The 27,524-nt window shown below is 47.8% G+C and overlaps 1 protein-coding gene across 2 annotated transcripts in view; it reads left to right on the forward strand.

Annotated features, from left to right (window-relative positions):
* Positions 1-22,547: 22,547 nt before the first annotated feature.
* fscn2b (fascin actin-bundling protein 2b, retinal) overlaps positions 22,548-27,524 on the forward strand; it is a 10,011-nt gene continuing 5,034 nt past the window's right edge. For both annotated transcript variants that reach the window (XM_056429933.1, XM_056429934.1), the window contains exons 1-2: positions 22,548-22,810; positions 22,966-23,683. In XM_056429933.1, coding sequence (XP_056285908.1) covers positions 22,718-22,810; positions 22,966-23,683 — 811 coding nt within the window. In that variant the 5' untranslated portion in view covers positions 22,548-22,717. The remainder of the gene's footprint in view (positions 22,811-22,965; positions 23,684-27,524) is intronic.

Genomic DNA, 27,524 nt, shown 5'->3' on the forward strand with positions numbered 1-27,524 from the left:
TTTATCTGCCGAGGGAATTCACGGCGATTCTGCTAGTCGCTGTTTACATCCCCCCGACCTCCAACAACAGTGATAGAAATGCGGCACTCGGTGAACTGTATCAGGCCATCAGCGAACAACAGACGGCTCACCCAGACGGCTTCACAATCTTTGCTGGTGATTTCAACCATGCAAACCTTAAGACTGTCCTTCCCAAACTACACCAGCATGTTGATTTCCCTACAAGAGGAGACAACATTTTGGATCTGGTCTACACAACCCACAAAGGAGCATACAAGGCCTCCCCCCTCCCCCACATAGGTCTCTCTGACCACATCACCGTCATGCTAATGCCAGCATACAGACCCAGAGTGAAAGCCTCCAGACCGGTTCTGAAGCAGGTACGGCTGTGGCCAGAGGGGCCTCCTGCGCCTCCAAGACTGCTTTGACTCAACAGACTGGGGAATGTTTAAACAGGCAGCCACATACAACGACCACACAGACATTGGGGAGTACACAGACACTGTTACTTCTTACATTAGCAAGTGCATTGATGATGTGACCCATGTAAAGACCATCACCACTCAGGCTAACCAGAAGCCGTGGCTAACAGGGGAAGTCCATCGGCTGCTGAGGACTAGAAATAGGGTCTTCAGAGCTGGGGACGAAACGGACCTGAAAACAGCGAGAGCTAACCTGTCCCACGGCATCAGGAAAGCAAAAAATTCCTACACAAAAAGATAACCCGGCACTTTAAAGACAGCAGAGACACACAGCCTGTGGCGGTGCATTCAGACCATCACAGACTATAAACCCACGCCACAGAACTGCGACAGCAACATCTCTCTGCTAAACAACCTCAACAGCTTCTTTGCCCGGTTTGAAGCACAGAACAGCACTCGTCCACACAAGACTCCGCCTCCCCACGATCAGGTTCTGTGCCTGTCTGCTGCCAGCGTGAAGAGGACTCTCGTCCATCAACACCCACAAGGCAACAGGTCCAGACAACATCCCTGGTCGTGTGCTGAAGGACTGCGCAGAGGAGCTTAAGGACGTCTTCACGGATGTCTTTAATACTTCTCTGAGACAAGCTGTTGTTCCATCATGCTTCAAGGTAACCACCATCATACCTGTGCCAAAGAAATCCACTCCGTCCTGCTTCAACGACTATCGTCCAGTGGCACTGACCCCATAATCATGAAGTGCTTTGAACGACTAGTCATGTCGCATATCAAATCCATTCTCCCCCCCACTCTGGACCCTTTCCAGTTTGCATACCGGGCCAAACGGTCCACGGAGGATGCAATCTGCTCTGCTCTCCACCCAGCCCTCACCCACCTGGACATAAAAGACTCCTATGTAAGAATGCTGTTCATAGACTTTAGCTCAGCATTCAACACAATCATCCCACAACAACTAATCTGCAAACTTGACCAGCTGGGGCTCAACACCTCGCTGTGTAACTGGCTGCTGGACTTCCTGAGTGAGAGGCCACAAGCAGTACGTGTTGGCAACAACACCTCGAGCAGCATCACACTCAGCACAGGGGCCCCTCAGGGCTGTGTGCTCAGTCCCCTGCTCTTCACCTTGCTGACTCACGACTGCAAAACCAGCTACAGCACCAATCACATGGTCAAGTTTGCAGACGACACAACATTGATAGGTCTCATCACCAAGGATGACGAGACCCTCTACAGGAGGGAGGTCAACCTTCTGACCACGTGGTGCGGAGCCAACAACCTCCTGCTCAACAACAGCAAGACCAAAGAGATCGTTGTTGACTTCCGGAAAGGCCACACCCATCACCCACCACTGACCATCAACGGTGCGGACATTGAGCAGGTCAGCAGCACCAAATTCCTGGGGTGGAAATCAGTGAGGACCTCTCGTGGACAGCCAACACTACATCGCTGGCAAAGAAAGCACAGAGGCGCCTCTACTTCCTCCGGAAACTGAGGAAAGCAGGGAGCCCCCCATCCATCATGTGCACCTTCTACCGCGGCACCATCGAGAGCATCCTGACCAACTGCATCACTGTGTGGGCGGAAGCTGCACAGACCACAGCAGGAACGCCTGCAGCGCATAGTGAAGGCAGCTGGAAGGATCATGGGTGCCTCACTCCCTCCCCACACATCCCTGCAGGACATATACAGCGCGCGCCTCACACGCAAAGCGACCTCGATTGTGAGTGACCCCTGCCACCCTCACACGGTCTCTTCAGCCTCCTGCCCTCTGGGAGGAGATACCGGAGCCTCCGGGCTCACACCGCCAGGCTGTCCAACAGCTTCATCCACCAGGCTGTCAGGAAGCTGAACTCTCTCCCCATCCTCCCACTCCGTCCTCTCTCAGACTCACATGTCTGAATGCTGCTAGCACAATTTATGTTGTCTATATGTTTACATGTTTCTTACTATTTTTGCACTTTATGTTGTCTATGCACTTTATGTTGTCTATATGTTCACAAGTTTTTTACTATTTTTGCACTCTATGTTGTCTATATGTTGCACAATTCACTTTATGTTGGACAGAAGAGAAACGCAATTTCGATCTTCTGTATGTTTGCACATATGGAAAATTGACAAATAAAACTGACTTTGACTTTGACTTTGACTTTGACACACACACACACACACACACACAGGAGTTTCTCGTCAGTCGTGCAGCTCCTACAATAAGTTATAAATCATCTATTTCACACAGTGAAGCTGACATGTGTCTTTATGAGTGTTTGTGAAGGGCAAAGTCTCCACGATCAAAAGGGACGTGGACTCTCCCTTGCACCTCGACTTTAAAGATCAGTCAATAGAGACGTTGGCGTGACTTATGATGTCGTTTCTCCCCTCCAGCCAAAAGTACACTCAGATTAGTAAAGTCACACTTTTTACTGGCGTCCTGTCAAACTTTAGCACAGCACGAGACGACAACTCTGTGACGACTGACTCCTTCTGGTCTGTATTTACACGAAGGAAGTGGTCAAATACAACCCTTCTGTATCCGGCTCTTCTTCCATCGGGCCTTTTCACAAATGAAAAGCAACAACATGCTCATGCTTAACTAAAAAAGTCCATTATTACGGAGTATTGTTTTAATAACAACAATTCTCTGCAGGGTGGTGTATACAAATTTACAAGTAAAAGATAATTAAGGGCGTGCCGGGCTTGTTTTTCTTTTTGTTTTCTTTTAGCTTTTTGGGGTATGTGTGTTTATATGTATTTATGTCTATATGTGTATGTATGGGTGTATGTATGTGCATGTATATATATGCATATGTATCATTGTGTCCTGTTTTATGTGTGTATGTTGATGTGTATGTGTATATACACGTATATATATATTTTTTTAATTTATATGTCTGACATTTTTGTATTTGTTTTATTTTAATGTCTAAACGAATAAAAAAAAGAATTAAATAACAAACAACAGTGTTTTTGGTCTGTATTTACATGTGAGAATGAAGGAAATGTGATGAGCATATTTTAACCTTCATCTCCCAGACCTCTTTATATTCATATCCCTGTTTGTCCTGAAGCCCACGAGTTTAAAATATTACGTATTTCTCTATTCTATGTGTGTGTCGTATCTTTTAATGCTCACAAACTGTTTGATTAACAGTGGCGTCTTTAATCTTCTTTAATAAAATGAAACACAAGTTTCTATGCGCGTCGCTCTTCTCCTTTACATCCATGGCTGCTGTCATTGCTCATGATAACACTTATTCCCTCTATAAGTCCCGTACATGACACACAACACATATACGACGGACCAGGTCTGTCACACACACACACACACACACACACATCCTGCAGATGACGTGGAGCCCTACTTATGTAAACACTGTCAACTCAAATGTTCTTTTTTTTGTTATCTGTCTTTGTCATAGATGGAAATATTCCAACCATATTGTTCTTACAATGTGTTCGGGTCATTTCTTAGTTGGGGGGGGGGGGGGGGGGGGGCACTGAGAGACTTGTTCCCGGTTTGCTGAACATGTTGTTCATCATGTCGTAGGTTGTTACCTGTTCTCTGGAATTATGTATTTGCTGGCTGTCCATCACACGCATGGAGAGAAAGGACCCCGACATGTCACCGCTCTGCTATCTTCACTTTTCCCTTGAACGCATCGTTAAGAAATCACAGAACACAAAACACCGGAATATTTATTTAGGTAAACAAAAGGAACGTATTGCACAACTGTGTGCGGCAGCAAGTAAACCGTGAGGAGAGAATTCCTGCTGTTGACAAGCAGCAACAAGACTGAAGCATGATTGAGTACACAAACACACACCCACACACACACACACACTTTGTCTCTTTCTGACTCACACACACACACACACACAGACGCAGATGTGCTTGAGTGGACACTGTTCAGCACGCAATGACTTTGCTATGTGCTTTTTATTTTTCTTAATCCCCTAGAGTTGACTCACGCTCCGCTGCCTTAATGCGTGTGTGTGTGTATGTCTGTGTGTGTGTGTGTGCGTGTGGCGAAACGCTAACAGAGTTCACTCCTCTCATATTCACAAGAACTGATGATGTGGTGTGATCGGTGACTGGAGCCAAAACTATTGCAGACAAGTTTCAAAATGAGATAGAGGAGGAGGAACGGCTCAATCGCTGTTGAAAGCTATGAGCTGCTTGTATAAATACAGTAATGTGCAAACACACACACACACACACACACAGGGGCTCATAGCAGGTTACAATGTTCAGATGCTCAAACACACACACACACACACACACACACACACACACAGGGGCTCATAGCAGGTTACAATGTCCATATGCTCAAACACACACACACACACACACACACAGGGGCTCAAAGCAGGTTACAATGTGCAGATGCTCAAACACACACACACACAAACAAACACACCCACACACACAGCTTTGGAGGCATCGTTAAAAAAAGAAGAAGAAGAAATTCACACTCTTTCACATATTGCTCATGAATCAATGGCGTGGAAAGAAACACACAAACAGGGACAGGGACAGGGACAGGTACAGGGACAGGTACAGGGACAGGTACATGTACAGGGACAGGTACAGGGACAGGTAGAGGGACAGGGACAGGGACAGGTACAGGTACAGGGACAGGTACAGGGACAGGGACAGGTACAGGGACAGCTACAGGGACAGGTACAGGTACAGGGACAGGGACAGGTACAGGGACAGGTACAGGGACAGGTACAGGTACAGGGACAGGGACAGGGATGGGTACAGGGACAGGGACAGGAACAGGTACAGGGACAGGGACAGGTACAGGGACAGGTACAGGTACTGGGACAGGTACAGGGACAGGGACGGGTACAGGGACGGGTACAGGGACAGGGACAGGTGCAGGGACAGGTACAGGGACAGGGACAGGGACGGGTACAGGGACAGGTACAGGGACGGGTACAGGGATGGGGACAGGGACAGGGACAGGTACAGGGACAGGGACAGGGACAGGGACATGTACAGGGACAGGGACAGCTACATGTACAGGGACAGGGACAGGTACAGGTACAGGGACAGGGACAGCTACAGGGACAGGGACAGGGACAGGTACAGGGACAGGGACAGCTACATGTACAGGGACAGGGACAGGTACAGGTACAGGGACAGGGACAGCTACAGGGACAGGGACATGTACAGGGACAGGAACAGGTACAGGTACAGGGACAGGGACAGCTACAGGGACAGGGACAGGGACGGGTACAGGGACGGGGACAGGGACAGGGACAGGGACAGGTACAGGGACAGGGACAGGGACAGGTACATGTACAGGGACAGGGACAGGTACAGGGACAGGGACAGCTACAGGGACAGGGACGGGTACAGGGACAGGGACAGGGACGGGTACAGGGACAGGGACGGGTACAGGGACAGGTACAGGGACGGGTACAGGGACATGTACAGGGACAGGGACAGGTACAGGGACGGATACAGGTACAGGTACAGGGACGGGTACAGGGACATGTACAGGGACAGGTACAGGGACAGGGACAGGGACGGGTACAGGGACAGGTACAGGGACGGGTACAGGGACATGTACAGGGACAGGTACAGGGACAGGGACAGCTACAGGGACAGGGACAGGGACGGGTACAGGGACAGGGACAGGGACGGGTACAGGGACAGGGACAGGGACGGGGACGGGTACGGGTACAGGGACAGGGACAGGGACAGGGATGGGTACAGGTACAGGGACGGGTACAGGGACAGGTACAGGTACAGGGACAGGGACAGGGACGGGTACAGGGACAGGTACAGGGACAGGGACAGGGACAGGGACGGGTACAGGGACAGGTACAGGTACAGGGACAGGGACAGGTACAGGGACAGGGACTGGGACGGGTACAGGGACAGGTACAGGTACAGGGACAGGTACAGGTACAGGGACATGGACGGGGACAGGGACTGGGACGGGTACAGGTGCAGGGACAGGGACAGGTAAAGGGACAGGTACAGGGACAGGGACGGGTACAGGTACAGGGACGGGGACAGGTACAGGGACGGGTACAGGGACGGGGACGGGGACAGGGACAGGTACAGGGACAGGGACAGGTACAGGGACAGGGACGGGTACAGGGACGGGGACAGGTACAGGGACAGGTACAGGGACGGGTACTGCAGGGACGGGGACGGGGACAGGGACAGGTACAGGGACAGGTACAGGGACAGGGACAGGTACAGGGACGGGTACAGGTACAGGGACATGGACAGGGACAGGGACATGGACAGGGACAGGTACAGGGACATGGACAGGGACAGGTACAGGGACAGGGACAGGGACAGGTACAGGGACAGGGACATGGCCGGGTACAGGGACAGGGACAGGGACAGGGATGGGTACAGGTACAAGGACAGGGACAGGTACAGGGACGGGTACAGGTACAAGGACAGGGACAGGGACAGGTACTGGGACAGGGACAGGGACAGGGATGGGTACAGGTACAAGGACAGGGACAGGTACAGGGACGGGTACAGGTACAAGGACAGGGACAGGGACAGGGACGGGTACAGGTACAAGGACAGGGACAGGGACAGGTACAGGGACGGGTACAGGTACAAGGACAGGGACAGGTAGAGGGACAGGTAGAGGGACAGGTAGAGGGACAGGTACAGGTGGTGTACGTTGTTTCTGGGCCTACGGTGCCGAAAAGGTTCTAATTGAAAACCGTGACAGAATGATCCGAGTGAACGACAGCCCTGAAAGATGATGTGAACTCAAACATTAACACAATTAAGTGTGTGCGCACTGGAGTGTGTCGCAGCATTAGAGTCTGTCTTAATAGCCCCCCCCCCCTCACCCCCCCCCCCCCCCCCCCCACCCTCCAGCAGAAAGACAGGAATGTGTGCATGTGAGAGAGAGAGAGAGAGAGAGAGAGAGAGAGAGAACCCATCTCACCATGGTGCGATGTACAAAGACCAGAAGCAGCTCGTTCAGCACCAAATGTTGCAAAACAAAGAAATATGGTTAAAAAAACCATAAATCCAACCAGACTTATGGGGGGGGGACAGTGATTACAAATGTGTTTTTATTTTTTTCATACCAGCGACCCGGTTTGTTCGAGACAGACGCTTCATCAGACGGTGAGCAAATGATTCGATTGTCTCCCGGTGGTTTCCACGCCTCGGCAACAGCCGCCGGGGTCGGCGTGGCGGCGGCTCAGGTCTGATTTATCTGGCGGGCTACACTCAGGTGCTGTTTTGTTAACAGGATTGCAGCCATTTATAACTGTGTTTCATTACTGTACTAAGAGCCGATAAGATGATCACTCACGCGCACACACACACACACACACACGCGACAAACTCTCGCACACACGGAGGCGCTAATTCAATCCGCTGACAGGGAAACACGGCAAACAACATCCATTATGGCCTGAGAGCTAATTGGTAATGGGGAAGGGGGGGGGGGTGAGCAGAGCTGGGTAAAGGGAACAGAAGGGAGGCCTGCGTTTCTACCTACGAGGTGATCATTCAGAGAACAAATATATCCCCTATATCTTTCACCTCCTATGGTTTGCAGTTATTCAGGACGAGGCCTTTTCCAGCCTCTTCCCTCTCGGATAGAAAGCAGTTACCAGGAGGTAAAGTAAAAATAATAATAACTCCCATTAAACCAAAACGCATCCATGTGACCAGCAGCCAAATGTAAGCCCCCCCCCCCCCCCCCCCCCCCCCATACACACACACACACACACACAAAAAGATGTCTCTCAGCCCCAGGTGGCATCAACCTACTGTTGACATTTAATAATTCCTCTCTCTCCCTCCCTCTTCGATCACTTGACTCCCCATTACAATTAGAGATAAATATCCTCCTATAGGCAGAAGAAGCAGGGGGAGGGAGAGAGAGAGAGAGAGAGACAAGGTAGTGATGAATGACCGTCATTCATGCTAAGACAAGATCTTTGAGGATTCCTGGCTCCGGCTCTGTTTATTTACTCCCTCCATCACACCACATCAGCAACAGAGTGGCGGCAGCGGATGAATGGATGCAGAGGCGGGCGGACCATCAGACAGATGGAGTAGCGGGGAGGAAATACATAGTGCCAGTGGAGGTGTTCTTGAGAAGAGGAAAAAGAGGGGAGAAATTATAATACAGAGAGAGAAAGAGAGAGGGGGGAGATAGAGGGGAGGAGAAGAAGAGAAAAGTGCAGCGGGGGGAAGGATTTGAATGGCCGGGCAAGAGAGACGGATAAACAGAGAGAGGCGAGTAGAGACAGAAGAGGCAGGGAGCGATGGAGGAGCAGATTTAGAGGGCAGGAGACAAGAGGAGAGATAAAAGTGTGGAGCAACAGAAGGAGGGAGGGAGGGAGGGAGTGTGGGCTGCTGCAGCGCACCATGTTTACATGCACCCATACTTTGTTGGACATGTCTGCTTCCTTATGTCATTAACTGGTGCTGCTGAGTGCACACACACATACGGCGGATGATGGCAGTTACCGAGACACACACACACACACACACACACAGACACACACGCAGAGAAAACGAGAGTAAAACACTGAAGTACAGTATGTCTCAGCGACTGGATACACCGTTCTTATGTCGGCCTGTGCACAGGTGTGTGTGTGTGTGTGCGTGTGTGTGTGTGTGTATCTGGCCATACCTAACGAACAGGAGTAATAATGCTTATAGAGTGAATCAATTGTCACGTTATGAATTTTAACGTGAAGTGTGTTTTACACCGAATGCCGTACCGTACCTTTAAATGAACAACTTATTAGTAGTATTATAACAAAGTCATGTGTAAAATGTAATAGTAAAAAAGAAACTTCAAGTCCGATAAACTTACGTAGAGACCTGGAACTCAAATATTTAGGTAAACAAAACAAAATAACGACACTTTTTGCACCAAAATAAAGAAAAAAGCATTTGATTGAGAGATGGAATGAGAGACAATACATATTTACTTTGTATTTTTGGTTCAAAATCCAATGGTGTTCAGGATTTGCATAGCAGGAGCATTACTCCTTACTGGTTATACCAGGTATTCGATTTGTATGATTTTTTTCCCAATCCTGGTTCCAGTGGTGTCACACGAGGCCTGAACGGTGTGTGTTTTGAGAAGATACAAAAAAAGCCTCCTGTTCTTTGAAGGACGACCGAGATGGATTTCTGCACTGGACTGATATGAGGGTATTGGACTTCATTCTGTATTTCTCAGTGTGCATGCAAACGTCATTACAAAAAACGGGGGGGAAATGGCCTCATGTTCCTCAACTGTTATAAAGCCATACAAATAAATAAAAAAACATTTGACCCAGCAGACTCTCAGAACACCTGTAAGAGAACCACGAGGGCAACTCATCAGATCATTGCTCTCACTCTGGGTTTTCTGGTTCTCTCACACCAACTGCATCTTTGTGCATCGGCCTTGGCAATAGGCTGTTTGTGCATGGTGGCCCTGAATACCGGCTTTCACACCGTGACCCCGTGTCACCGAAAGTTTAGGAGGTTGATTAAAATCACGGGACAGAGTTTGTATTTCTACAAATAGAAGCATTCCCATCACAGTATATGTTTGTCTATCTGTGGCTGAAAAAACACTTTAACTCTTTCCCCTTTTCATCCATTAAATAAATACATGAAATACTTTTTCTTCTTCTTTGGTATGTGTCGGAAAAATGTTCAATTCAGTTCAATTCAGTTTATTTGTATAGCCCATTTTCACAAATTACAAATTTGTCTCAGAGTGCTTTACAATCTGTACACATAGACATCCCTGCCCCAAAACCTCACATCGGATCAGGAAAAACTCCCAAATAACCCTTCAGGGGGAAAAAAGGGAAGAAACCTTCAGGAGAGCAACAGAGGAGGATCCCTCTCCAGGATGCACAGGTGTAATAGCTGTCATGTGTACAGAAGGAATCATTATACACAAATTAAAACACAGTAACAACACAATCAATGAATGTGACAGAGTGTATGAATAGTTGGTAGTAGGCATCTTCCACGATCGAGACCTCCACGATCCATCAGGCAGATGGAGGTAGAGAGGAGGAGTGGGCGGAGTCTCAGCAGGGCCATGGCATAGTTGGTAGTAGGAATATTCCACGATCCAGACCTCGATGAACCATCAGGCAGATAGGATCTATGACGTCTCATAGGGTCGGATGGACAAAGAGGAAAGTCTTGAGTCTCCTCTTAAATGAGGTGACTGTGTCTGCCTCCCGGACTGAAGGTGGAAGCTGGTTCCATAAAGGAGGAGCTTGATAACTGAAGGCTCTGGCTCCCATCCTACTTTTTAAGACTCTTGAAAAATGTTGCTCATAATAACCACATCCTGATATCTTTCATGACCAAGACGACAAACTTTCAGAAAATCATTAATGTAATATTTGTAATATGTATGTATGACTACTTCTTATTAAGACTGACACATGGGATCACAGGCTTACTTTCTCAACCCATAGAGAAACATCCAGCAGGTAATCCGGGGAACACAACAGCAACGGTCCGACAGATTTGTGATCTTCAGTTCAAATTGTGTTGAAGAAGCAGTTTAGACTAAAATCATGAGAATTTACATTTTCATATGTTTTGTTTTTCGCAGAATCTCAAACATATCTTCATGGTTGTGTCTGTAGCTTGTTTGATATTTTTCCATGCTAACTAAATGTACAGCATTAAATGAAATGCATCGCCGTTCATAACTGTGAACTATCATGTTCAGTCTGTTGCTGGTTCAACCTGTTCAGCTCCACAACCTGAAGCAACACCCAGAGTTGTGGTATTACTATAATATCAAATAGTGACACAGGGCAGTGCCTCTTTCGGTATGATGAGTTTATGCTAGCGGTTATGCTAGCGGTTATGCTAGCGGTTATGCTGCCGGTTATGCTACCTAGGTTCCACTGCTCACATGGGACTTGTTACCATAGTGCTTTGGATACCTGACATTGTTTGTTGTTGTTAATAAGTGCTTGAGAATAAAGTTAACGTGTGGAAATCTCCATTTTGATGTCTGTCGACTCCCTGAGATAATCAGCTATTCTTGCGGCGTTGCTAACTAGCCACACACTGCTAGCGCTCTCCGCCCACACCGACGGCGTATTTAATCCAGCCCGGTCTCATTAAATCGTGTTTGAATAACAACGCCACGTGTTGTGTGCTATCACGATGCCTTTTTAGTGTGTCATGTAACCCAATTTAATCTGCATTGACTGCAATGTATACGGGTGTATACGATATTTTTATACTTCCGTTTTCCAGAGCTCTCGTCAACTTTGGCCTGCAGGTGAATGCTGATTATAAAAAACGGAACTGAGTTCAGCTTCCCACAATGACTTGAGGTCAGACGGCTGACTTATCTAAGGGAGGCAGAGATACGTTCATAACGAGAGCCACCTGCATTTCAACTGGATACATGGCACACCATTGTGTTGCACGTTTCTGTTTGTCAAGGCCTGGGAGGAGGCGGATGTCCTCCCTCATGCCAGCTATAGGTCCAATTAGATTGCGGGTTTTGAATGGAGACTATGGATGTATAAAAAAAGACAGTTTTTCTCTGTAGAGTCAGAGTTGAATGGACCTCTCACCTGCTCTTGCAACTGCAGCACCGATACTTTGCCTGTGACCAGAAGAATAAATCATCTTAAATGTCGAAGTTATTTGACCGTTATTAGATACACCACCGAGCTTCCAGTCCTTGGAATACGATTTTAATGTTTTTTATAACACAGCCACAAAAAAATCAGTTTGACAACCGTAACAGTGTGGCATGGAGTGACACGCAGAACGCTTAAAATGTGCACGATGACACGCAGACGTCCTTAACGCAGCGCCGTTACAAGAATATTGTGGGTGTATCTATAGGTAGGGGAGTAAGGATGCGTGTTGCTGTTTAAGTTAAATATAACTGGAGTTTTAATGTACCTTATTGATAGGAGGGACACATGTAATGGTAGATTAGTATGAATAGTTTGGGGTTTAGTCGGATTAGGTAAATAGTTAGGATACACAGACTCACCTCGGGATGGTTGGTCTGGGTTAATTGGCAGCACATGGTGTATATATGTTAATATAGAAGCTCACTTTTGTTTTGGAAGGGGCGGGGGAAATGGAAGAAGGAAATAAACTTTAATTCCTTCCTGAATGCTGACTCTATCACTTCATTTGCCTCCATGGCTGCTCGGGCACGCTGACACGCGCCATCCGTACGCCTTCACTTTGGCCAACCGCACAACGGCGTGATGATGTGGAGGTGGGAGGCGGGCTACAGATGATGATGACTTCTTGGCCTACGCCCAGAATGGATTTCAATTAATTATTGCATTACAGTCACACATTAGCCCACTGGCCAGAAAACAAATGTTCCTCGGCAAACAAAGGAAACCAAGAATAAACCAATGAATTAATTTACTCTCGAGGCGATGGCAGAGTCAGGCCCATGAAAACACAACCAAATACCAACCATTATTCAGAGCAGAAGCAATGCCATCTGGTTTGACTTTATATCTCTATGTGCATGTAATTTGTGCTGTAGTTGATCCGAGTACTGTGTAAACACATTTTAATGCACTGGGGGGGGGGGGGGGGGGGCATCAGGACAGAGACGAGTGACATGCTCTCTCTCTCTCTATCCACGTCCTCACCACCCTCCCTCACACACTTTTGGTATGTTGATGGATACAGCGCACTCAGCAATATTTCAAGGTATGAAAGAGGTGCAGAAAAAATAAATTCTCTCATCGCAAAACCAACAGGCCTTCGAGCTGCCGAGGCGCGTGTTGACAAATGGAGAGGGAGCATTAAGTACAGTCGGAAAATGGCAACGTGAATCCCCCTGAAGAATAGAAAGAAAACATCTGACTACTCGGTGAGACCATAACCATAACTATAAGGCTGGGTAAATCTCACACACACACACACACACACACACAGTCCTTTGATGAGCCTCGGGCCTAGAGGGAATAATGGTTAGCAACCTGAAAAATGCCCTCATCACAAAAGGCCTCCGACAGTAATAAATGAAATAGTTGAGCCAAACACATTAATCCATGCCGGTGCTTCTGTGTGTGTGTGTGTGTGTGTGTGTGTGTGTGTGTGTGTGTCTGTGTGTGTGTATGTGTCTGTGTGTGTGTGTGTGCGTGTGTGTGTGGCTAACTCTCTGTGTGTAATTGTCTCCATATTTCCACTGGTATCTGTCAGTGCTTTTCTGCGTCTACACACACACACACATGCACGCATGCATACAAGCCGTGTGTGTGTGACCCGGACAGAGAAAAGAGAGACAGCTGAAAAAAGTCTTTAGCGAATGAAAGTGAGGTACTAACACACTGTCAAAGAAAACCGTCTCGCCGTGGCTCTCGTCGGGCTGCGTTCACACGAAGCCCGAAGTGGAAAACACTCGTTACGCGTGGAGAAAAAAAATACTAGCGTCTCGACTTGTGTTTTTTTTAGCTGAGGGATGCTTCAATTACATTTTAGGATTATTGACAGTTTCTTATAATCACGACCATCGTCTTTTCGCAACATTAAAATATTGTTTAGACGTCACGGGAGATACGCCGATCCCTCCGTTGAATACACATATTTAGGGCTCCGGCTAGCAGCCGGCTAGCTTAGCGTCACACAACATCTGGATGCAGGGGACAGCGGCTATCGGGGTTAGAGACGCATTACGGGTACACACACACACACACACACACCCACACAAACCTTTAAAAAATGGTTTTCAGGTGTCAGCATGGAGAACAATTTAAGTAAAGATCAATCAGTGTGTCGACACACACTCTCTCCCATAACTCCTTTCACACAACGCGCCTGTGTCACCTCCCACTCCTTCTTCCACTCGTCCAAGTCTTTATCACTTTCTAAACAATATACATTTTCTCTCTCTCTTTGTGTCTTGACTTGTATATTTTTAGTCAACACATGGCCTCACCTTGTTCTTCCCCTCATTCTCTTTGCCCTCTCTCTCTCTCTCTCTCTCTCTCTCTCTCTCTCTCCAAACTGTGTATATTTGGGTCTGTCTATGGGGAGTCAGGGGGTCATTATTAATCTTGCTAGCTCTCCTACCTTCAGGCAAAACAGCAGGGCAGCGTGCATGTGTGTGTGTGAGTGTGTGTGTGTGGCGTGCGCGTCTGTGTGTGTGTGTGAGTGTGTGTGTGCATCTGTGTGTGTGTGCGTCTGTGTGTGTGTGTGTGTGTGTGTGTGTGTGTATAAGTGAGTGGGAAAGGAGTTGTTGTGAATGAGCCAGTTACGCTGTTTGAATAAAGGTGCGGGAGAACATGTTTTTGAGTGCACCGTGTGTACGCCGTTTAGGTGTGTGTGTGTGTGTGTGTGTGTGTGTGTGTGTGTGTGTGAGTGAAGGAGATGGAAAGTGCATTTTGCCATGATGGATCATGAGAGACCCACATTCTTAATGCACACTCGCACAAGACAGACACCCATGAGAAATGAAGGGCGGGGGAGAGGGCGCAGAGAGGGGAAGGGAGCAAGAGAGAGAGAGAGAGAGAGAGTGAGAGGTGATGAGGAGACAGAGGAAGGAAGGAGAGAGCAGGGGAGAGTCCCCGTTCCTCCTGAACTCATTAACCGTTGTCCTCTCCGCCCTCCCTCCCGCACTCCCACAATGCCGAGCAGCGGCGTGCATCAATAACGCTGGTGACAGCACGAGGGGGGGACGGGTCAGACAAGCAACCGCCATCTCCCTGGCAACCACCGCTACGGCCACCATCGCCACGACAACAATTGGTGGGCGTGGTGGGTGTGTGTGTGTGTGTGTGGGGGGGGGGGGGGGTCCCCTTCCCTGCTGGCCCTCGGCTCCCCTCCTGCAGTCGTGACACAGCGAGGGCCGCCGCGCCTGCTGCTGCCGGATCAGAGGCGAGAGCTAAATCCGCAGCACGGCTCCGGCATCCGATGAGGCGAGAGAAAAAAAAGCTGACTGATCTCGATTCTGAGGTGAACTGAATGGATGGGGGAGGTTCAATGTGAGCCGAATTTAGCCCCATTATTCGACAATTCGCGAGGAAGAGGAAGGCCGAGGGATGTTGTGGAGGCAGGAATCCCAAGAAGAGTCGCCGTGAGGTACATAGCTTTAGTGCGAGGAAGACAGTTGCTCTTCATCGTCTAAAATTTTATTTGCACTCGTTACCAAAATTACTCGGGTTCAGGATGTTGTGAAAAACTGGTTTTAACATTTAAATGGTGTTTGCAAAAGCAAGTCTTCTTTTGGGGGATCTATCCGCCTCTGAATTGTTCTTGATCGTTAAAACCAAAATGTGAAATGAGTCAATCGATGCTCAATTCAAAACAATAAAAACGTCCCAACTCTGGGACTCTTCCAGGCCTTTTAAGCTGCTCATAGCTCATTTTCTTTTGGTTTTTGACGACATCCTGACAGTGACGCTGACAAACCATCATTACCTGCTCCAGACAGCAGATTTAGTGGGTAGCAAAACAAAAAAAATGTAAACATAATTTGGCACAAATTTTCTAAATATTTGTATCAGGAGATGATGGAGCCCGTGGTAAAGACCCACTAAGAGCTAAAATAAGGAGTGACTGAAACGCTGTTTCTGGTAATGAAAGACAAATGAGCCTAAAGGAGCGATAAAGTAGAGAGTTAAAGTTCTGGCTCGCGGCTATATAGCAGGCTTAATTTACTAAGCCTCCGGACACAAACCAAGTAGGCTTTCTTGAATTAAAAAAATAAAACATTAAATATTGCAATATTCAAAGCTGATTGTAGTTTACTAATAAAATCTGAACAAGCTAAAAGAAGCATTATTTTATGAGCATTCAACAAAAGGTTTTGGCAGTGCACTGATGGCACATGTTTCTCTCTAAGGAACAAACACTGAGGATTAACTTTTTATAATTCTATTAAAATATGTTGTGCACGTCTTTGATGTCTTATATTTACCACTCACTGAGCTTTTTAATTTTTTGTACCGACTTCACAGAACTGAACATGTTCAACATTGACTCTCATTCACGTATAGCCTCCCAATTCACGTATTAATAAGCCCTTTAATAACACTGTCATACGTTTTAGTGATGCAGACTAATATAATAGTTAAAATAACCGTAAGATATAGGTAGGTGGGTAGATAGATAAATAGATAAAGACCAGAGGCTGTACTCTCACACCAAAATTGATTAAGCTCCCTTGCCTGTTAATCTTTCGTAATATAATTAATTCATTAAAGGTTAATGGTCCTGTCACTGCAAGACTGCACGTATGAACATGGACAAGTAAGTATGTGCGTGTGTGTGTGTGTGTGTGTGTGTGTGTGTGTGTGTGTGTGTGTGTGTGTGTGTGTGTGCGTGTGCGTGTGCGCGTGCGGCTGCAGAGACAATGAGGAAACAGAGGGACAGGCTGAGCGAACGTCTCGTGGAAATTGGCGGTAAAATGAAATAACGGGGAACTCCGCGCGCGGCGATGTCGACGCTGAGTTAAATATAATATTTCGTAATATGTTTGTTTTTTTCGTATTTTCGGGCCGTTTAGAGGATCGGTGTGAAATGTCAGATCTGAGTTCGCGCGCCTCCTGATAGATGTGAAGCGGCGGCGGCGGCGACGAAGCGGCGCGACGCGGCTGCCCGCGCGAGCCCATCGAGCTCGCGAGAGGGATATTTCCTTTCCTCTCGGAAGAAAACACAAGGCAGGGAACGTTGGGGGGAGGAGGAGCGGTTGAGAGCAGCAGTTCGGCCAATAGCGTGTGAGATAAATATAGGCGGGACTAAAGCGTTGGGTCTCCGCCAATGAACGCTCACATTAGTGTTCCTGCCCCCACGTGGGTTCTGAGTTCCACGCAACAATAACCGGGCTTCAGACCAATCGCGAACGCACGAGGTGTTAATCTTGATGCGGATTGGCTCGCTGTTTTTCTCACTCATCACGTTTAGCCCTTTGTTATTAACTCTTTCCTACCACACAGGACGGCGCTCCTCTCTACCCATAAAACAGGAACCCGCACTGTAATAGCCAAATGTGAATTAATGAATGATTCAGAGGCAGTTTGATTTTAGAAACGCGATACATCAGTTAATCCGGACTGTTTCAAAGCCTCGTTTTCAAGACACATTTAAAGAAAAAGGCGAGGGTAATAAACTGAACTGTCGCGGAGCACATGGGGCGAACAGAGCCGCGTTGCCCACTGATCGTAATCAAATCAGCATGGGAGAACAACCAATGGGATTAAAAGCACATGATAAATGCATGCTTGGCAGTGAGGTATAACCCACCTTCACAGATGCAGGCTCTAAAAGTGTGGGTCAAACCTGCTGCTGGTACACCTCGTGCAGCCTGCATCACATGGCAGAGCAACAGTGACTGGGAATGATTGAAACATGGAGGAAATAGCCCCCCCCCCTTTCTCTCGTTTTAATTGCACTGATGTTTTACAGTTGATAAAGCTGCAGTGTTGTTGACGCCTTTCAGTTTCAGCAAAGTTATCCCCCCACCCCTCTTCCAAAAAAAAGGAGGCATTAAAAGCAGCCATTTTAAATAGCAAGTCATTCCCTCCTACGCTATGCAGTCACACAGGCACCAACACGGACACACCAAGCATCAATCTTCTCTCTTTTTTTTATTAACCCTCCAAAAAATATATAGGCATGGTTCTCATAAAGGAGCCAGAAGGCGGACACTGCCTCTCAGTGGTGGCTTTGGGAATTAGAAACGTGAGCGTGCCAGTTCGTGTGCGTGTGTGAGAGAGAGGATGTTTTCAACATGCATGTAAAGCAGAGATACAAAAGTCGAAATGAGTGATTAAAACTTTGTTTTCTCACTGAAGTTCTGATGGTATTCAGGTGTATTACATTAGTTTCGACACATTTTCATCAAATGGCACAACATGTAAAAGTTAAGAAGATGAAGCGGTTGTAAGATAAAGTTGTTGGATAAAACATGCACACAAAAAACTCTTTACCAACCTTCATGCCGGGAGCAGGATTGTGTGACTTGATTTATTTTTATCATTGATATTTCAGCCAGTGATTCCACTGCAGCTCCAGTGGGTGGTAGAGCATCCTCAAACTCATTTTCATTTATTCAACATCCCCGTGCATGTGGTTAAACAAACGACTGCAAGAAAAGAGAAAAAGTAATTTCCTTTATTTTTCTTACGGGAAAAAAATAAGACTGTGACTTCTGGGTAAACAAGTAAGAGACATTTAAGTGAGCGAGAGTCAGGACTTCCCAATCCTAGGATTTAAGTTTACATGCGAACCCTTTTCACTCTGAAACAGATGCCCGATTCAGGGAAAAGAGGAAGGGAAGTGAACAAACCCCTTACAGCTGGTTTTGGCTTACTTTAACACAACAACAACAAGGACAACCAGTGGACTCAAAGATTGATCCAGGTGATCTCTCTTTCATTCAGTGTACAACCTCTGGAATTGAACCTGAAGATGAGAGAGAGAGAGAGAGAGACGGGAGAAAATGACTTAAAGTGGAAAAAAGGGGGGGAAGAGAATGAGTGGAGGAAGAGTGTGTGTTTGTGGTGTGTAGGGAGGGGGTGTCTGTGAGTGTAGGGGGGGCACTGTGGGGTACGAGGCAGCCCCCCGCAGTCCCAAGTAATGGCAGAATAGAACTTAATAGGGTAGAAAAAGGCTGGAGGCCGTTAACTCAGAACGGTCATTTTGAATTCCCCATTCTCTCCCTCAGTCCCTCCCTTCCTCATCCCTTCTTCCATGCACCTTCTATGTCTTTAACGTGGTTTCCCATCCCTGTCTGCCTGTGTAATTTGCCGATTCTCCCCGTCTCCATCGTACACCCTTAACCCGTCTCCAACTGGTCTCCTTTCAGCTGTTGCCCCTTACTTTTTCCTCTCTTCCTCGCCTTCTCCCCCCCCCCCCCCCCCGCTCTTCATCTTCGTCTCCTCCTCCTCACCTCTTTTCCTCTCATCCTATAGCCGTCGCCCATCCATCCTTCCCTCTCTTCTTTCCCTTCCCTCCTCCTCCTCCTCCCCCCCCCCTCTGTATCTCCTCGGAGGAGGTGTAATGATAGCTATTTGAGTGTCATCAGAGGACCACTGTAATGGCTTCTAAAGCACCATTCCACGGTTGCCACGGTGAACCTTGCACAGCCCGGGAATAAGAGGGTGGCGGAGAGAGAGAAGAAAAAAAACATCTGGTTGGCTATGGACAGGCGTCACCGTGCCGCCGGCAGCAGCAGCGCAGGCACAACAGCAGACGATGACGCCGGGGGCCCCCGGGGGCCGCGGAGAGCGAGCTAATGATGCGTAGGATAGGGCACGTACGAAGAAGTACAGTAACAGTGATGATAGTGATGGTAATGAAAATAATAGACTGATAATAATAACAGTTTATTACTTTTTAATTTTTTTATTTGTGTCCATCGTGCTCCTCCTGCCTCCCTTTTCCTCCAACTATTTGCAGTGTGTGCACAGTCTGTGTGTGTGTGTGTGTGTGTGTGTATTTGTATATTAGATAAGAAAAGGGAGGAAAGGAATGCGTTGGTTCCCCCAATGAGGATTTCAGGCATGGGGAATCTGTGAGGATTTGATTTCCAATTTATTTATATTATCTTAAAGACATCGGCGTTGCGACACGTTGCATGCACGATGCAGCTCCTCCTCCTCCTCCTCCTCTTCTCAGCAGGAGGACAGGCATCTTGTCCGAGAAGCAGAGTGAACGTTTGTGTCGTGAAGTGATTCATCCACACATCATGAGAGTGTGTTTATGAACAGACAGGTGGACCAGAGTGATTTTCATATTTCCTGATTGACAACATGAAGAAGTCGTATTTTGAGTGGCACGCTTCAAGTCAATTGAATATAGACGTTAACAGACAAGGCAATCTTCAAAATGAGTTTGCAGGCTTCATGTGGGACTGTGCTGGACCTCCTGTCTGCAGAGCCAGCAAATGAAACCTTCATCTTATGATACTCAGAGCTACTTGACAGCATTTTAATGATCACCTTTCTTTATCGTATGGCCATAATTAAAAAGATACACGTGACAGTGTCGGCTTTAATCATCTGTGGGACTTAAAAAAGAAAGCTGTTTGTTTGTCAATAAAAAAGAAGAAGTTATAATTCATTACAATTTGAAAAGTAGAACCCAAATGACCCGGTGCCGGCTGCATTACAGCAACTATTAAAACTAGAATTATTATTATGTAAGAAAATAGAAAACAGCAACGTTTAGGGAAGCCAACATCTCAGAAATGTGGGATGACCATCTGCTTAGTGTTCACACACTCAGTTTCAGCACTCGTGTTCTTCAGTATCTGTGTGTGTGTGTGTGTGTGTGTGTGTGTGTGTGTGTGTGTGTGTAAAGGTTTGTGTGCATGTGTGTGTGACACACATTGTAAAGCTCCGCAGTTCAAGTCTGGGTCAGGAGGAGTAAATCTTTGTGTTGGTGGTGTTTACCATGAACCCTTGGACCCTACTCTAACCTTTGTGTGTGTGTGTGTGTGTGTGTGTGTGTGTGTGTGTGTGTGTGTGTGTGTGTGTGTGTGTGTGTGTGTGTGTGTGTGTGTGTGTGTGTGTGGATGACACGCATGTTGCTGTGGGTCATTGAGTCTATATGTATGTTTATAGCCATTGAAAAGCAGAAGGGGGGGAGTGTGTTTGTGTGCATGTGTGTGTGTGTGTGTGTGTGTGTGTGTGTGTGTGTGTGTGTGTGTGTGTGTGTGTGTGTGTGTGTGTTGGAAGTGGGGAGGGGTTGTGCCGCTAGATTAGCTAGGTTGGGATGATTGGTTTGAGGATTAGATGGATTCAGGAACAGACACGTCTGTTTACTTGGCAAAGAAGACTTATAATAGGCTGATTGGCAAGGTTGATTACACACACACACACACACACATTCATTCAAAACCCCATATGTTGATTAGCTTATTCTCGTTTCCTTTACAACAGCCCCCGTCTCCTTTCCCTTTTTCTCGTCTCCTAACATGTGGAGCTCTCTCGGCCTCTCACACACATTTCCCTTCAGGACTGACCCAGAGAGTCGCAATCAGAGAAGGTGTGTAACCGAACCCCCGGCATAGGCCGGTAAGGGGAGCCGCACTCAGGCAACTACCCCCGAGGCACGGGGAGGGCTCTGGTTACCCGGTGCTGTGTGTGCATGTGTGTGTGTGTGCGTGTGTGTGTGTGTGTGTGTGCATTGTTTCTACTTACCTGTCTTTATGTGTCACAGAAAGAGGCGAAGTGCAGAGCTCAGAATAAAGCGCAGAGAAAGGCAGGATTATACACATGGTGGGTTAGAGAGAGAGAGAGAGAGAGAGAGAGAGAGGATGGGAGGAAAGAGCGACGGAGAGAGGCTTAAGTGTACAGAGGCGAGCACCCTTTTGTCGCCGAGTTCAGTGTGATGGACGGCTTATGTTCAGGGGCAGAGTGAAGGAGTTCTTCAATGCACCAGCGGAACATCGGCAGGACCGCGGAGGATGTTCTTCTCCGCTGATCAAACTTTTGTCTGAGTAACGAGGAACCCGGACTTCAAGGGAGGTCGAAGGAGAAGGTCAGTGTGATCCAGAGATGGAGTCGGCGAAAGAACCAAAATAAATGGAAAGGGAGGCTAGTCAGGTGGGGACAAGGGGATTGAACCTTCAGGGTGAATAACAAGTCAAGCAAGCGTGAGGTTGGGGGGGTTGGGGGGGTCAGCTGCAGAATTGGAGATAAACAGTCCAGAACAAAATGAGTCCACAGAAACAGAGAGGTTGACTAGAGACAGATCGAGCTCGACTCGAGTCCATGCTGCCTGATTAGGGCGAGCAAACCGAGTTTGGTGGTGGCAGTGGCCAGCAGAGCCAATCAACAGGACGGGAGAGCCAGTGAGAAGAAAAACGGAGAGGAGAGGAGAGGAGAGAGAGAGAGAGAGAGAGAGAGAGAATTACAAGAGGACGGCTTTGGCAAAAGTAGCCTCTTAAATCTGGGAGCTGGAATTAGAGCCGCAGAAACTGCAGAGGGGAAGCCACAAAACCACAGTAAGTCAATTAAGAGGCTGGAGCAGGAACATGTATAATGAAGCCACGGGGCGAGGGTGGGGGGTGGGGGGGGGGTAGGAATCGGTGGTCTCTGGAGAGGTTTTTATACTGTACCTTAATGAATTGATTTCCTGTCTTTAAGACTTTCTCATTTCATCATTCTCCATGACTTCCTCCCCTCCCGTATTCCTCACATCTTTAAAAAGGTACAGCCTCTCACTTCTGCATTCCAGGTCGGGTCGATCGACCCTATCCTCTTTCTCCTTTCCCACTCGTTCCCTCCATCCCTAACTGGTCTCACCTCATTGGTTTCTCCTTTCCCTGAATCCACAAGTGAAGATGCCCGCCAACGGGAACCGCCCCTTGAAGTTGCAGTTTGGTCTAATCAACCACGAGGGTCGCTACCTCACCGCGGAGGCCTTCGGCTTCAAGGTACAAGCATGTCATCCGGTGTACAAGAAGTATTGTAACATGTTGCCATGATCTTTGGTGTCTGTGCAGGTATTTTCTTGTTTAGACATCTTATACAGAGAATACAAGATGGTGGATGAAAGACCTTCATGCTTCTACACTGTCTTATCCCTCAGGTGAATGCCTCAGCTCCGAGCCTGAAGAAGAAGCAGATATGGACCCTAGAGCAGGACTCCCAGGTGGTCTACCTGCGTAGCCACCTGGGACGCTACCTGGCCTCGGACAAGGACGGCAAAGTCACCTGCGAGGCCGACGGACAAAACTCGGACTGCCGCTTCCTCATCGTGGCCCAATCGGACGGTCGCTGGGCCCTGCAGTCCGAGCAGCACCTCCGCTTCTTCGGCGGCTCTCGGGACTACCTGTCCTGCTTCGCCCAGGTAATAACAGATGCCGAGCTGTGGGCGGTGCACCTGGCTCTGCATCCGCAGGCCAACCTGCTGTCCGTGGCCCGCAAGCGGTACGCCCGCCTCTCCGCGGAGGACGGAGAGATCGCCGTGGACATGAACATTCCCTGGGGTGTGGCGGCGCTCCTGACGCTCATCTACCTGGACGGGAAGTACTTCCTTAAGACCTGCGACGGCCGTTTCCTCAGCAACGACGGGAAGCTGTCGACGCAGAGCGGCAGGACCGCGGCGTACACGCTGGAGCTGAAGTGCGGGAAGCTGGCCTTTAAAGACTGCGAGGGGAAGTATTTGTCTCCCATGGGGCCGACTGGCACCCTCCGGTCCGGACGCTGCTCCAAACCGGGCAAAGACGAACTGTTTGACCTGGAGGAGAGCCACCCGCAGGTGGTTCTGATGGCCGCCAACGGGCGATACGTCTCCATAAGACAAGGTCAGGAAAACACAGACACACATCGGCAGGTGTTTTGCCTTGAGGCCTTGCACGCATTGACAAGCCTGAAACTCTTGCAGCTTTCCTAAAGTCTTACAAGGGATCCCAAATGTTTGATTAAATGTCCAAAGGCTGACCTCATGTACCGCTTAGGTTGGCCACATGAGCCTTCGGCTGACACACCTGCACATACATAACAAAGTAGAGTTGCAACAAATACTACAGCTAGGATAGCTCCTCCCACTAACCTATACACAGTACGCCGGGCACCGATACCCCCCCCCCCCCCCCCAGGAAACTGAGTTTACAATTTACAGGAAGTAACTTGTGGGCGTGGTTAATGGAGTAGGCCACTCTCTAATGATTGACAACCGATAAGAGACGCATGGTCATTATGGGTAGTGGGGTCTGCACATCAACATGCATCACACCACATTGAATAGTGGCATCTTCCCAGGAAAAAACTAAACAGATGAAGCTGATATGGGAGACAAGTAGGCTACGTCATCGGTTTTTCGTGCTGCAATTGATGTTGGTTAGTCCGCTGTCAGTATCGGGTCTCACAGTCAGATTTATTGTGCGACTATGTCAGGAATAATTACAGAAATAGATTTTACAACGACAATTTGCAATGACTTTTTGTCACGAGGTGTATGTATGCATTCCTAAAAAGGGGGAATACTTGTTATTGAATGCATGAATTCTAACAGAATTTTTTTGGGGGCCAAATAATCAATCATGAATGATAATCCTTTGGAAAAGTCCCCTTTCATTCCCTCTCCAGTACCTCCTGGCTTCGTCGGTAACCGCGTTAAGGCTCCTGAAACAGCTGCTTGTAACCTACACGCTGTACAGTGCCGCTCTGTTGACACTGTATTATGTATTTACTCTGCAGTCTGGTGACAGGGCTGCTGGAGTGCGTTATTTGATCAGCATGCAGGCCCGACACCACACTACTATACTGATGGATTACACCCGCTCCACATTTGGCTTAGTATTAGTTGATGTTTTTTTTGTTTTTTCCCTCCCACAAAAACAAGGTTTGAATTTCTTTGATCAGTGTAAATACTTGGATAGAAAACCTGTAATTGCGGCGATCGGGTTTCATCTAACCGGAGCCGCTCGCTCGGACAAGTGTTCAGTTGCTGACATTATAAATGGTTTGCTGGTCTGATTTGAAACTGGATTTGGGGTGGATTAGCAGACACCCGGCGCGCTCGTCTTGCATACTTGACCATGACACCCATCCACCGGCTGTAGATTCTTGTCTCGCAGGGGTCAAATTGCCTTCGGTCCCCCGGTGCAGGAACTGAATCCCCCCCCCCCTCCCCCACCCACACACTCATTGTTCCTGGGTAGCAGCGGCAGCTTCGGGGGCCAGAAACCAAAAACGACTGTGAGCACTGTAAACCGATTGGTCGAAGGGAAGGAAAGACGTGGCGCACACAGAGCGGCGTCACGTATATCGAGCGTCTGCACGGACAGAAACACCTGCAGCACGCTCACAATTGTTTCCGTCACTGTCTCTCTCTCTCTCTCCTTCTTCCTTTACGCTCTCTCTCTTTCTCTCTTCCTCCACTTGTTCTGCACCAACAAAAGCTTTATCTTCTCCTCACACACACAACCATACCATCCTGCTGCGGCGGCGAGTGGTGAGTTGATGTGCGTTGAATTATTGATGAAGTTGGCCCCTGTTCCTGGAAGGCGAAGGGGGGTGGAGGGGGTCTGGGGGGGGGGGGTCTGCTTTCAGAAACCCAAGCTGCTGCTCACCTGGGGCCAAAAGCTCCTGCCCCTCCGAGTCCCCGCTCTAACCCGCTAATCTAACCCGGTTGCCCCCCCAGCACGTCAGTCAGCGCTGCTGTGCTGATGTAAATCAAGGGAATAAACCCAAATATTAAGCTCCATTGACAGAAGCATGCCAGCATGCTCGTTCCTCCAATAGTTTTTTGTACTCGGGTTAAAAAAATATACCATGTTACCTTCTACCTTTTCGGTTCCGTGCGATGATTAAGGAGGTGAAGAGAAAATGGGAAGCGGCGAATCGAAGATACAACTCTCGAAGGATGTGAGGACAATGGGAGACAGGTGGACTCTTCGTCCTACCTGGTGTCACCTGTGTCTTCACACATATATTAGCGCCATTGTTTCTGCTCCATTTAGCGCAGAGAGGAGTCACATCTATTTTAAAAAGCAGAGTACGGGAAGCAGTGAATGGGTTAGTAATTTAAAGAGGGGGTCACCTGTTATGAGGTAGCGCTGAATTCAGATGGAACATTGTGATGGGTGTGTGTGTGTGTGTGTGTGTCTCAGCATGTCATGTGGATCTGCCATCATGTCTCTCATCATCTGCCTGTGGTTTCGCTGTACGCTAAAAGGAGAAAAGAAGAGAAGATTGTCCAAGGAGACACACTTTTCATTAACACACAAATACACACGTGCACACGCGGAGAAAACGAGTGCACTGAAAACATTTTTTTTTAAAGAACAGGAAATGCAGTTGTGCAGGATGAAAGATTGGGAGAATGACCAAGAATAAGGGACAGGGGGATAGTGGCAGCAGCTTATCATTAATAATATATGTCAGAGCAGCCAGCTATCGCTGATGGATTAGTTAGGCCTGCTCCACTTGCAGCCTGCAGGTAGGACGACGCCAGAAAGTGGAGCTGGATCTGGGGTTTGATCCAAAATATGTGTGTGTTGCTTTTGTAGATGCAGCAGCAAGTGTACTGATTAGGACTGTGCATAGCTTATCAGTGATCGCGGTGGCTGTGGTGACAACACCTTATTCTGTATGCTTTACCAGCTGCCGTTGTCAAAGATGGTCATCAACGCTGCAATTGATATCCTCAGATTGCTGGTTTGGATTTCAGCATATCTAATCCCCCCCCCCCCCCCATTATCTGCTTCTTCCTCTTCCTCCATCCTCCTCTCCTTTCCTCCGTTGCCCTCTCTTCTCATCTATCAGAAGGTCCCAGCTGAGCCCCGTCACAGGATCATTTTTGGGTTTGAATTAGTGTGAAATGGACACACGGAATAGGAGGACAAAGCATGACATTGAGTCGGGAGGAGAGAGAATGGAAGTGATGTGCCCCCCCAGGCATCGGTGTGCAGTGGAGGGGCCGACATGTATGCTTCAAATGCACTTAAGATCAATGATAATTCACCAGTCGTAAGAACTTGTGGTAGTTTATCGGGTGTGAATAAGACGTGATTAAAGCGTCCCGGTGGCTCAGTTACCGTGACGTCTCAGGCATGTCATCCCCCCTTTCTCTTCCGCTCTGTATCTACAGTCAGATATCAAATTAAAGCCAAAAGAATCTTAACACAGACCGGTACAAAACATTTATGATGAAATAAATAGTTTTTTTTAATAAGTGTGCATCTACGCTGGATTATGCAGATGTGATTTGTATGCGTGCATCCATCAGGAGCCTAAAAAGTGGACCTCACTCAGGACATGCAGACAATGTCTCGCCTCTGACGGAGTGTTTTCATATACAGTGACTCCGAAAACACGGAAATTATTCAGCATTTTTCCAATTGTTCAGACGTTTAGATCTACTATTTAAAATACGTCAGTAAACCATTGTGCTCATGCAACCAAGGTGTAGTTTGTTTATAGTTTGTTATCACAAGGATGCTGTTCATTAGTGAAAATCTTGCTGGACAAAATGCACATGCGTCATAAACTTGTATTTGCCACATTTTCTGCAATAATTCAGAATCCAATGGGGAAATCCCATTAGCCCTATTTTTATTTTTTGGGAGGGCACAAGTGGGATGCTCAATACCGAGGTCTCCATAAGGTCCTCGAGCATCACGCAGAAAAGCATTTTCCTTT

This window comes from Pseudoliparis swirei, chromosome 13, assembly GCF_029220125.1.
Source record: "Pseudoliparis swirei isolate HS2019 ecotype Mariana Trench chromosome 13, NWPU_hadal_v1, whole genome shotgun sequence".
Taxonomy (NCBI): domain Eukaryota; kingdom Metazoa; phylum Chordata; class Actinopteri; order Perciformes; family Liparidae; genus Pseudoliparis; species Pseudoliparis swirei.